Source organism: Phascolarctos cinereus, unplaced genomic scaffold, assembly GCF_003287225.1.
Source record: "Phascolarctos cinereus isolate Bilbo 61053 unplaced genomic scaffold, phaCin_HiC Scaffold_4;HRSCAF=312, whole genome shotgun sequence".
Lineage (NCBI taxonomy): Eukaryota > Metazoa > Chordata > Mammalia > Diprotodontia > Phascolarctidae > Phascolarctos > Phascolarctos cinereus.
Genome location: NW_027555847.1, coordinates 448619557 through 448633147, shown reverse-complemented (window position 1 = coordinate 448633147; position 13591 = coordinate 448619557). Strand labels below are relative to the sequence as shown.

Genomic DNA, 13591 nt, shown 5'->3' with positions numbered 1-13591 from the left:
GGAGGCAAATTTTGACAATATAAGGAAAAACTCCCTCGCCATTAGAGTTGTATAAAAGTGGAGTGGGTGGCCTCATAAGATAGTGAATTCCCCATCACTGGAGATCTTCAAGGGAAGGCTGAGTGGGTACTTCTTATGGATGGCAAAGTTATCAGTGATCATAAGTGCTACATCTGGGAATGCTCATTATCACTGACCCCTCTAAGCTTCTGATACTATTTACCACTCCCCCCTGCTTCCTGGACACTCTGTCCTTCCTTGGCTTCTGTGACTTGGTTCTCTTTTGTTTCTTTTCCTAACTTCTCTTTATTCTTCCATGATGGAATATTGTCAATCTCGCTCTCCTTATTCTTCCATGATGGAATATGTCAACCTTCTGCCACTGAGAGTGTTTCTAGGGCTTTGTGCTTTGTGACCCACCCCTACCCCCACTTTTTCAATCTTTCTTAACACTCATTCTCTTGGACATCTCATCAGCTCCCAAATCAGGTCATCTCTTTACAGATAACATCAAGACATATACTCTGTTATTGTTCAGTTGTGTCTAATTCTTCATGACCCCACTTGGGGTTTTCTTGGCAAAGATACTAGAGTGGTGTGCCATTTCCTTATTTTACAGCCCATTTTACAGATGAGGAAACTGAGGCAAACAGGATTAAATGACTTGCCCAGGGTCACACAGCTAGTAAGTGTCTGAGGCCAGATTTGAACTCAGGAAGACGAGTCTTCCTGACTTGAGGCCTGGCACTCTACCCACTGTGCCACCTTGCTGCCTCCTGCCCACTGAGGGTGTTCCCAGGGCTTTTGTTGGCTTCCCTTTTTTTACATCTCTCAACAGTCAATCTCTTGGACATCTCAGCAGCTACTGGATCAAGTTATCTCTTTACAGATGACTTCCAGATCTCCACATCTAACCCTAATATATCCTCTAAGCTTCAGTCATACATTGTCAATTATCCTACTAGATAAACCACATTTATGAGGCATTTTAAACTCAATATATCCAAAAGAGAATTCATGAATTCCCCCCTTAAATCTGCTACCAGTTCCAACTTGCCTGTTTCTGTTAAGGGCAGTCATCCTGGTTTGTAACCTTAGAATCACCCTTAACCCTTCCCTCTCACTCATACTTCTTATCTAATAAGTTGCCACGTCTTATCAATTCCAGCTCCCCAGCATCTCTCAAATTTGCCTCTTTCTCTCCACTCTTACTGCCAACATTATGATTCAGGCTTTCATCACTTAGACTAGCATAATAGCCTCTAAACTGGTCTCCTTTCTTCCAGTCTGTCTTCAATCTACCCTTGATGTAGCTGCCTAAATCACAGGTCTGAACATGTCACCTCCCCTGCTAACTGGCTTCCTCAGCCTGGCATTTAAATACCTACACAATCTGGCTCCTAGCCTACCTCTCCAGCCTTATCTCATACTACACCCCTTTATGAACTCTGCGTTCTAGCCAAATTGGACTAATAGTTGTTGCCTGAACTTCCTCGTTCATTTCTAACCTTCATCCATTTATACAAGCCACTCCACATGCCTGGAATACATCCTCTCTTCATCTCTTCCTCTCAGAATCCTTATTTTCTTTCAAAATTTCAAGTCATACACCACCTGACTGGTCTCCCTTATGAAGCCTTATTTAATTTCCCCAGTTGTCAGGGCTCTCCCTCAGTTTTCCTTGCACTACATTTAATTGTGTACATGTTGTGTCTCCCTAATCAAATATAGGTTCTTGGAGGGCAGTGACTTTTATTTCAGTCAGTCATTTAGGCCTTTATATTTCATAGTACCTAGCCTAATGTCTTATTATATATCATAAATGACAAATAAATGAATGCAAATTTGATATCATAGTGTGCCAGAGTATTTTTATTCAGGTATGGGTTGTATTGGATAACTTCTGAAGTCCTTTTTACCGCCACAATTTTATGACTAATCTTCCCATAAATATGAGTTTTTAACAATGAAGTTAAAATTATTTCTCTTAAATGCTGGTCCTTCTGTTAACAAGCTTTTATTGTTCATGAAGCAGAGAATCAAGTTTACTTTTTATTTGTAGTAAAAGAGTAATAGCAGTACCCACATACAGCATTTCATAACGTGGTTTTTATTTATTTATTCCTTACTCATGGCAAACCTGTGAGGAAGGTAGTATGATTACAATGATCATTCTCTTTACAAACGAGGAAGCGGGGCCTCAGAGATAAAATTATTGATTTGGCTAAGGCCGCTCAGCTGGTGAGTGTTGGAATCTAGTCCTCTCTTCACTAAATTATAATGTTACGAATCCAAACTAGTACTTTTATGGCCTGGTGATAGTTTCTACTAGGATTTGCTTTAATTGGTTATTTAAAATAAGAATATATGTGTTGACAAAAATGTGTGAGCTCCTCTGTGGCACCATGCCTGCTCAGGGACTTTGATTACGTCTATATTTGGGACTGACATTTTTGAATTTTTCTATTTTTATTTCTTGTGCTACTAGTTATAACTGACTTACATCTCATCCAGCAGATCTAGACAACTGCTTATTGGAGAGAATGTAGCAGTGATTCTTGCTTTAAGCCTGAATTGGACTTTTGGGCTCCCATCCAACTATGATACTTTAAGATTCTGTGCTTTGTAAAACTTCATGTTTTATAATAATTTCATCTATTGTGATTGTTAACATATTTTCATAGCACATACGGTTTACTTACATAAATAATCTGCAGGGACAAAGCATGACACACATGCAGCTCAGAGGTGATTATGTGATGTTCTGTGGCCTTTTAATCTTGGGCAAATTAACTTCTTCACTTCTGTTCCCTCATCTCTATAATGGGAAAAATTATATTTGCCCCTAACCAGATATCATGTGAAATTTGTTAAGAATCAAAAAAGTTCTGAGAGAGGTGCTTTATAAACATCAGCTGTAACTCTGGTAATGAGAGAAGAAAAAAATCCTAACTCTAGCATTCAGTAAAAGCCCTCATCATTCAAGTAGCATGAAAATTTATGGAACAATTTCCCAGAAGAATATGTAGATTGGAAGCCCCCATGAGTGTTACATAGCACTTACCTGGAATAAAATTTTAAAAAGGCTCACACCGAAGTTGGGGGTCAACTTTGTACACCTAAATAATTTTTGCCCTTTTTGTTCTATAAGAACATGAGGAAAGAATTAGCTTACCTTGTTGATTTGACTAGAACTCTCTGTGGCCCCTTCATTTACTGCCTCCCCATCTGCTTTATCCTGCACATTTTCATTCTCATCAAGAAGTTTTACAGGGACAGGTGGTGGGGCTTCTTCCTCTACATCCAAAGAATTTCCAAGCACACTCTCTGCATTGACGCTGTGTCGACTTTTTTTATTTCGGTCCACAGAAGCATATTCTGCAGACTCAACTTTGTTCAAAGGGTGATGGCCCTGAATCTCTTTAAAGGCAGTTACAGAATTTGGTCTTCCATTCCGGCTTTTTTCTAGGTTGGTTGCTGTTCCCACTTCCTTTATTTCCTTCACAGTTTCATACAGACAATCTTCCACCATATTTTCCTGGGAGGAGCTATCTTTGAGAACTTCATATGGCCCTTCCATCCCAAGACCCTGGTCACTGTCCACATTTCTTGTGGTAAGAATAGTATCCAAGGAATCATTAGGAGGAATTCTAGGTAATTCTCGGCTTTGATGACATTTCGCTGACTTTCCTGTACTGTCCTGGGAATCCAACAGGTCAGAAATAGAAGTCTGTACTTCTTCATAATGTTGCATGCATGTCATAGCACTGTCTTCTGAAAGAACTGAAATAGCAGCAGCAGAAGAAAGAAAGAATTAAGGTAAGAGATTCAAACACCCCTAAAGCATTACACTGTGCAATTTACCATACAGTATAGTGAGGAAAATCGTAATGCTTCTTCTTCTTTGACTTTAAGAAGAAAATTATAGAGACATGACTATGGACTAAGGATTCAAATTATTCTCATAATTTGGAAGGAAATGAACTAGCATATCTCTCAAATTTAAACTGTAGCACTTCAATAAATCTACTTAGTTGTAATAACTTCATTCATGATAACTTTAGGTTTTAAATTAATTTCAACAAGACTTAATTTTTATCTCCATAGCTACTCCATTGAATGAGGGACACAATTTGTCTCAGAAGAATATTCCTTCACTTTATTACAAATAGCCTTACACGCCTTTTGTTCTAAATATGGTACCTATCTGTTACCATACTTCAAAGTGTGTATAACACTGTTTTACCAGAGACCCCCCGACAAAAAAAAAATCACCTTTTGTGTCACTTGTGGGAAAAATAATGATACTTATTCTAATTCCTAATGAGAAGTCATATCTTTCCATATTCACTGATTCTACTGGTCCCTTCAGGTTATGTAAGACATGACAACCAATGCTAGTTTGGGGACAAAAGACCCTTTGGGGGTGGGGGTGGGGTAGAAAATAAAGGTTGTTTCCTCCATATTACATAGGCAGAACACCAGATTTTTTCGTACAAAAATTATGGCATTACTTGTGATCATCTCCACATTTCTGGAGGCATGTTTGTGACCAAGCAGTCAACATAGCCAACTCACCTTTGCTAGAAGTGATATCACCCATGAGCCAGTGGCTGGGCATATTTTTTCTCTTTTTTTTTTTTTAGGTTTTTTTCCCACCCTGCATGCCAATCCTGATAAGAAGGTCTGAAGCCTGAATTCTAAATTTTCAGTTTGCCAATGAATTGTTAATGTTATAAAGGCCTTATGCAAGCTATTAAATCAATGTTTTTCATTTCATTGGGAATGTCCTTACAAAGTTTGATGCTATGGACCAGTAACTCAAGTTTTAAAAAATATAAAATACCATCTGTATTCTAAGAGCTTAGACTTCACAAAAGTTGGAAGATGTTTCACATGTTTATCTTCTAGCTCTAAAAGAACTTCAGTGATGATCATTATGTACCTAATTCAGTTCAACAAACATTTATTGACCTTCCATATGATAAGCACTGTGTTAGCTGCCGAGAGCTGTAAGATACAGCTAATTCAGATTATATCGTCAGAGAAAGTAAATTATAACTAAGAGCCATAGAACCAGGAAATATCAGAGCCAGAAGAAAATTTGGTATCTGCAACTCAATGAGATTTGTAAAACTGGTTCTAAAAGTGAGTAAACTGATAGAAGTTAAGTTTAAACTATATTACTTAAAGTTTCTGTACATCTATGAAGTTCAGAATATGATGAAGTATGTATGATAAGATTTGTACATATTGGAAAACTCAGCAGAACTTACTGTCTCCATTGGTAAGGCCCCCATTTTGTTCACTGCTGGCAGGAAGTTCAGTACCCAAACTAGTAACTGAATGGCTGAACATCTCCTTATCTGAAGGCTGTAAAAAAATGAACATATTACATAGCTAAGAAATGTATTCTGCGTTGTAACAAAGGAATTAAAACAAAGTGATTAAAAAAACCCTCAACAACCTATGTAAAAGATGTAGCAATAGAAAATTATGTCCTGAAGATGGTAAAGTACAGGCTGGGAGGCAGCCAATATTACCCTTCAAACAAGTTTAAAATAATGCCTCAAACACGTATAATCTATATCAGATTGCTTGCTGTCTAGGGGAGGGGGAGAAGGAAGAGACAAAGGGAGAAAAATTTGGAACTCAAAATCTTATAAAAAATGAATGTTGAAAACTATCTTTATATGTAATTAGAAAAAAAATAAAATACTATTTAAAAATGCCTCAAATCAAATTTTAGAGTGTCAGGGTTTACCAAAAGATCAGAGGGAGACATTTTTCTAGCCAGACAACTTAGGAGGTCCAGATGAAAAGTCTGTGACACTGAGGTGGACACAAACCTGGAGTGAGTCAGGAGCACCAGTGGTGGGCCTTGGAGGTGGCCATGACTGACAGAAGCTTCAGGAGCTCTCTGCCCAGAGACGGTAAAGGGGTTAGTCAGACAGCTGGTCAGAAAGAGATTACAGGGGACTCTTTGCTGGTACGGGGTGCAGCTGGCGTTGATTGGCAACTCTGTAAGCAGTTCTGGGTTGCAGCTCCAAGATGGAGAAGAGCACTTGTAATCAGTCACAAGGGAGCAGGGGACCTGGTCATAATTCCAGGGCTAAGGGGAACACTAGTACTTGCAGCTGCAGAGGAACAGGGCCCTTCCAGGGTAAAAACCAGAGTGCAGACCAGGAGAGTGGGGAGGACACCTCTCCAAGATAATATAACCTTGGAAGCACTGAAAACCGGCATACCCCCAGAACTAGCTCTGAAGACAGTCACACAAAAAGCCTAAACCTTGGTACAGTGCCTTCCAAGCCCAGCTGAGCCGAGTCCAACTTTAACATAAAGTTCAAAGTTCAAATAAGATGGGAAAATGAGCAACCAACAACACCAAAAGAGCTTAATAGTAAAGAGCTACCACAGTAGCAGTGAAGATCAAGACATAAACTCTGAATAAGACAACAAAGTGAAAACAGCTACAAAAAGGCCTCAAAGATGACTAATCATTGGACCCAAGGCCAGCAAGAATTCCTGGTAGAGTTAAAGGGAAATAAGTGGTAGAGGAAAAATTGGGAAAAGAAATAAGAATGATGCAAGAAAATTACAAAAAGAGAATTAATAGCTTAGTAAAAGAGGCACACAAAAAAAATACTGAAGAAAATAACACCTTAAAAAACAGAACTGGCCTAATGGTAAAAGAGGTACAAAAGCTCACTAAAGAAAATTTAAAAAATTCACTGAGGGGAAGCACTCCTTAAAAAGAAGAATTGGCCAAATGGAAAATGAGGTACAAAAGCTCACTGAAGAAAACAATTCCTGAAAAATTAGAATTAGGAAGCAAATGACTCCATGAGACATCAAGAAACAATAAAACAACGTAAAATTAATGAAAATATAGAAGAAAAGTGAAATATCTCATAGGAAAAACAACTGACCTGGAAAACAGATTGAGGAGAGAAAATTTAATAATTATTGGAGTACCTGAAAGCCACTATCAAAAAAAGAGCCTACACATCATATTTAAAGAACTCATGGCCTCTCTCCTCCTGGAAGTGTACCAGGGGAGCAGATACCCCTTCTAGCAAGCTTGTAATAAAAAGTAACTTTTGCTTCCACCTTGAGAAGTCTTTGAGTTTAATTGATTTAGAGTCGCTGTACCACACAGCTTCCTGTAAAAGAAGAGATTTCAGTTGTGACTTAAAGGAAGCCAGCGAAGTCAGTAGTCAAAGCAGAGGAGAGTGTTCCAAGCATAAAGGACAGTCAAAAAAAATGTCCGAAGCAGAAAAATGGAGTGTGTTGTTTGTGGAACAGAAAAGCCAATGTCACTGGACCAGAGGGTACAGAGCAGAAAGTGATTTTCAGAATCCTCCCAAGACAATTCAAATGGAAGTAATTCCATTTCCCAGCATGGTGTTGGTATACTGTCCAGGTTTCATAGACTCTTGAACACTACTGAGCAATATCTGCATCAACCTCATCTATGTGTACATCCCTGGAAAGTGTACTGCCAAGGCATCTGACAGCATTGCTGAAAACATCATGCTAAAAAGCATAGGAGCAAAAACTCAGCCCTGCTTCACTTCATCAGTAACTAGGAAAGCTTGAGAGCATTGTCCATTATCCAGAACCTATGCAAGCATGCCATCATGAAACTGACATACAATACTGACCTAACAATACCAATACTAAAAACACCTCCAAAGAGGTAAAAGACAGAGGGAAAAGAATTGTGTATACAAAAATATTTCTAGCAGCACTTTTTTGTTGCAGGGAAATGGAAACGAAATTGGTACCCATCATTTGAGGAATGGTTGAAAAATTATGGTATATGAAGGAAATGGAATATTATTGTGCAATAAGAAAAGAGAAAAATTACGGATTCAGAGAAACCTGGGAAGACTTCTATGAACTGATGTGGACTGAAATGTATAGAACCAGAAAAACAATACCCAATCACTACAACACTAATAAAGAAAACAACTTCAAAAACCTTAAGAACTCTGATCAATGCAATGCCCAATGACTAGTTTAGAGAACTCAGGATGAAGCATGCTTCCTACTTCTTAGCAGAGAAGTAGCCGGCTAGAGGTGCAATATGAGACACATTTTCAGATACAGCCACAGTGTAGATTTGCTTTACTTAACTACATTTCTTTGGAGAAGCAAACAGGCAGCCAGAGAAACCAACAGTAGTAACCACTTCCTGGGGAGCTGGGGACCTTCCCCTCCCCTGCTCCAGCCTCTGTTACCCAATTCTTATCATTTGCTAGATGGTATCTCCCAGTTGGACCCCCCACTTTCTATCTGTTCCTAAAATAACCCAAAGGTAATACACCCTCCATCCCTTGTCCACTGCCTCCTTCCCAACAGACACTATTTAGGGGCCTTCTGTTTTCCCAATGGCATCCCAGGGAGCATGCCATTTAACTTTCTCCCTCTGAGCTCCTGGGGCTTTCCACCTAATTTCCAGGTGAAGATGTGTGTGTTATGTCCCCTAATCAGAATGTGAGCAGAGATTGTCTTGATTTTCTATTTATATCCCTACACTTTGCCCAGTGCTTGTCACATAATAAGCACTTAAACATTTTTACATTGAAAAAAAAGAACTCATAAAGTTTTATTCTTCAAGCACTGCCTGCCACCACCACTACCACCTTCATATATGGAATGGTGGTGACAGCAAGCAGTGCTTGAACCTTGCTCTAACAGCATACTGGTTCAAAGAGGGAAGAATATATAAACATACTCAGCGATAGAGATCTATCTTAATAGGGAAATAGGAGTGGAAGGAGATAAGAGTTTGGGGGTAGGGAGGGAGAGGATAAAAGGGAGGGCAGATGAAGGGAGGCAGTGGTCAGAAGTAAGACACTTGAGGAGGCACAGGGTAAAAAGAAAGAGAAAGATAAATAGATAAAGGATAAACAGGATGGAGGGAAATACAAAGTTAGTAATCATAACTGTGAATACGAATGGGATAAGCTCACCCATAAAACAAAAGCAGATAGCAGAATGGATTAGAAACCAGAATCCAACAATATTTTGTGTACAGGAGACACACTTGACATAGAAAGAGACATACAGGGCTAAAATAAAGGGCTGGAGCAGAATCTGTTATGCTTTAGCTGACATAAAAAAAGGCAAGGTTAGAAATCATGATCTCAGATGTAGTAAAAGGAAAAATAGACTTAATTTAAAAAAAAAAGATAATCAGGGAAACTACATTTTGCTAAAAGGCACTATAGGCAATGAAATAAGGCCTCATTTCTCAAATACATAGCGGACTGAGTCAAATTTACAAAATAACCATTCCCTAATTGATAAATGCTCAAAGGATATGAACATGCAGTTTTCAGAAGGAGAAATCAAAGCTACCAAAGTCATATGGAAAATGCTCTAAATTAGTATTGATTAGAGAATGGCAAATTAAAACAGCTCTGAGGTACCAGTTCACACCTGTCAGAAATGTCATATGCTAGAGGGGAAGAGAGAAAATAGGTACGTCAATGAATTGCTGATGGAGAAGTGAACTGGTCCAACCATTCTGGAGAACAATCTGGAACTATGCCCAAAAGGCTATAAAACTGTGCATACCCTTTGATTCAGCAATAGCATTACCAGGTTTATATCTCAAAAAGATCAAAGAAAAAGGAAAAGGACCTATATGTACAAAATATTTATATTTGGGGAATGGCTTAACAAGTTGTGGCATATGATTGCGATGAAATACTACTGTTGCTATAAGAAATTATGCGGGAGGGAGGGCAGCTAGGTGGCGCAGTGGGTACAGCACTGGCCCTGAAATCAGGAGAACCAAAATTTAAAAATAAAAGAATGTTAAAAGTAAATAAAAATTGCTGAGGGCAGTGCTACAAAGAAAGAAAGAAAGAAAGAAAGAAAGAAAGAAAGAAAGAAAGAAAGAAAGAAAGAAAGAAAGAAAGAAAGAGAGAAAGAAAGAAAGAAGGAAGGAAGGAAGGAAGATAGAAACTTCTGTCCTATACAAATTCTTCAATATTAACTGAGTTAACTATAGGGTATCTTTCAAAGTATCTGATTAATTCCCTTTGCCTCTAGGTGGGAACATCCATATCAGACTAGCTCTATTATAGTCTAAAAGATTCTTATAGAAGAATCCATGATCTCATCTAAACCAGTATTAAAATAAATAAAACTATATGCTAAAATTTAGCTCACTAACCAATCAACAAGCATTTATTTATCACTTAGGCTTCATCCCTTTCCCAGAAGACCGCCCAGAATCTACCTGAGCCTTCTAGAGGAAACAAGTCCCAGGGGTTGAGGGGCAGAGGGTGTTAGGCTAAGAGGGTAGAAGAAGAGTGTGAGAGAGATGGGGAACCATTTCCTCCTTTGCTGCCCCCCTCCCCCAGCCTAAGAACCCATTTAGGCTGCTGGTTATTTATAGTTCTTATACAAGACAGGAGTCACTTACTCTATTCCATCCTAAGAGACAGAAGACCACTGAGCTTTACCATTCATCCATCTTCTACAATTGTTTGACCTATCATGCAACTTAAGGATCCCTGGGACTTGACTTGCTCAGCCACTGCACCTTACGACTTAACAGGATTTTCTGTCTATTCTGCAACTGCACTTCCTTTTATACGTTGTCTTCTCCAATCAGGGTGTCAGTTTTTTGAGAGGAGAGCTTGTCTCAAATTTTCTCTTTAGATTCCTAGCCCTTACCACAGTGTTTGGCACACTGTAAGTGCTTAAAGAGTGCTCATTTCATTCATGCATTCACATGCCAGACACTTTGATAAGTGCTCAGGATACAAACAAAAAGCAAAACCAGTCCCTGATGACAAAGAACTTGCATTCTAAATCTTACTTATTTTCAAGAACATATACAAATAAAGGTAAAAGGGATATCTGGAAGTAAGAACGACCTTTCAGGATCACTTTGCTCTTTTACTCAGGTTAGTTGGCCTCCTCAAAAATTATAATATATAGCAAATTTAAGTATAATATTATAATATGTGGCTACTGTGAGCAAATTTTGTTTAAAATTGTAGTTACAAAGAATTTAGCTACAGTATATGATTATAATCAGGAAGGTAACTAATTGGCAGTAGTGTATCTATGTTTAAATTACCTCCATGGTAAAGTTAAGCAATTTACAAGTCAAAACAAAGCTGTCAACACTGAAAGCATTTCCTTAAAAAACCATGCTGTTTCCCTTCTGCTCCACATTCCAAATATCAGTATAAAATGATCAGAACTGAAAATCCCATATTCTAATTTACCCACATGATAATTTGTGGTACTACTGTGAATGATGTGAATTATTTAATTCTCCTCTTTCCCCCATTCCCAATTTTATAGTATATGCCATATAAGATAAGAGAAAATCCTGGTATAACCCATTAAGTCCTTTCCAAATGGTCTATTGTAAAAGGCATGGAACTGCAGATGTATTTGGGCACATGACTATTTCCACATGATAAACCCCACCATCTAAAGGGGAAGACAGCATGCAAACAACTCTGTGCGAAGAAGATATATACAAGATAAATTGGAGATCATCAACAGAAGGAAGGCAAAGGTCCAGTCATCCTGCTTTAATTACAGTTCTCGCCTAAGGAAGAGTGTGTGTATTTGTGTGTCTTGGGGTTGGGGGACGTGACAACTGTCTTCTAGTATTTAAAAGGCTGTCCTGTGGAACAAGATTTGGAATTGTCTGCTTGACCTGAAAAGGCAGTTGGAGCTAATGACAACGGGAGCTAGTTTCATAGGGATGGCTTTATGTTGGACATAAAGGGAAAAACAAAATAAAAAAAACCAAAACCTGACCCTGAACTTCTTGACATTTAGAGTTATCCAGAAAAGAAAAGGGCTGTCTGGAAAAGTAGCAGATTTTTTTCTTAAGAAGGGGAGGCCTTTCAAGGAAATACTGGATGATCACTTTGTTAGAGATGCTGTAGAACAGCATCCCTGCTGGTCACATAATGGCTTAGAAAATCACAAATTAACGTTATCTATGTTGTACTGTATTTTTATTTGTTTTGTTCAACTGTTGCCAATTACATTTGATCTGATTCTGGCTGAGGCTGACATTTCCCCTTCAGAAGTGATTCCTATTTATAGCTACTGGTGAGACTAGATGTACTCTCTGGTCCTTCCAACAATCTTCTGTATTTCTCTAAGTTGGGGACTGCCTCTAGTTGGAAAAAATGCATTCTACTAAATGGTCTTTTGGGTAAGTTCTGAAGGATTTAGGGGTCCAATTTATCCTCTGTAGATCTTGTTTGTAGGTTGCCTCCTCCATTAGACTATGAGCTCCCTGAGGGTGGGTTCTGTTTTTGCCTTTGTGTCTCCAGTGCTTAGGACAGTGCCTGGCACACAGTAGGCACTTAATAAATGCTTGTTGACTTGACTTCACAAAAACTTTTGCTAATAAACACAATATTTGTATTTATTTTTATTTACCAAACCTCTTCAGCCTCCTTCCCCACTTCAAGTACTTACTTCTACCAGGGAGAATACTCTCAAAAGCAGTATCTCTAACTCTCCAGCCTTTCATACAAGCCTTGTTCTGGGCCAACTCTGGAGAAAGTAGATCTAAAGCAGGAAGATTATGGGAGGTATTCTCCAGCATACCATTGTGAGAAGAATATTATCTTCTACTGCCACTAACGTGAGAGTTCAAATTTCCTCTCGGATGATCCCTAATTCTCTGGAGCTATCCTTTGGTACGTTCTCTTGAGGGAAATTTCTGGAGGCAGGGATAACCTAAAGCAAGGTTTCAAACTCCCTAGAGCTGCTACTATTCAAATGACATATGCCAGTCTCTGGAGGCCAATCAGAACAATGGGCCTCTAGGGCTGAGGGCTTGGAGGGGCAGGCAAAGTTCTTGCAAGAGGGCATGGTCCTATAAACTTTGTTAGAAGGCAAGTCCCTTGTGCTATTTGCTTATTGGTGCTTACTGATGATGGCAGTAGGGTTAGCAGAAACTCTAAAGAATACGGTGCTGCCATAAATTCAGGAATATTTAAACACCTCCTCAGCTGGGCATCAACAATGAAATTCATATGGTTATGGGAAATTCTATTACTGATTTCCACATTACTAGGTTAACAATACAGGCATTTAATTGTAGTTAATAGGTACTGAGCTTTTTCAGAAACACATATTCCCATGAAACCTAACCCAAAGAAGAAAGAATGGCTGAGGCAGAGTTGATTTTAGGCTTCCTGCCTGGCTTCCTTCTGGCCCCAGGCAGGTGGAAACATACTGAAATGTACACAAATGAGTCTTACCACATTCATTAGGTTCTCATGGTCACCACTTTGTTGTGTTGGCTTCTTTTCTCTGAAATTTAAAATATGAACTTTTAGTGACGTTCCATATTTATATAGACATAGATCTAAAAATGAAACACATAGTGCTTCATATACTCGGTTCCCCAGGATTTAGAAAATCTTTCTTTAATTCTTGATAAAATCTTTTTCTTTCATTTAAAAAAAAATGACTGCTTCATAAGAAAGAAGGGACAGCCAGGTAATCATGCCATAAGTCTTTTCAACTCATTTGCTGGAAAGAAATTCAATGAGACAATAAAAGAGCACCATAAGCCCAT

At 38.6% G+C, this 13591-nt stretch overlaps 1 protein-coding gene across 4 annotated transcripts in view; it reads right to left on the bottom strand.

Moving 5' to 3' along the window:
* PAG1 (phosphoprotein membrane anchor with glycosphingolipid microdomains 1) overlaps positions 1 to 13591 on the bottom strand; it is a 222047-nt gene that overhangs the window by 23924 nt on the left and 184532 nt on the right. For all 4 annotated transcript variants that reach the window (XM_078153352.1, XM_020976200.2, XM_078153353.1 and 1 more), the window contains 3 exons: positions 13272 to 13323; positions 5277 to 5373; positions 3176 to 3783 (listed from right to left, as the gene is read on the bottom strand). In XM_078153352.1, coding sequence (XP_078009478.1) covers positions 3176 to 3783; positions 5277 to 5373; positions 13272 to 13323 — 757 coding nt within the window. The remainder of the gene's footprint in view (positions 1 to 3175; positions 3784 to 5276; positions 5374 to 13271; positions 13324 to 13591) is intronic.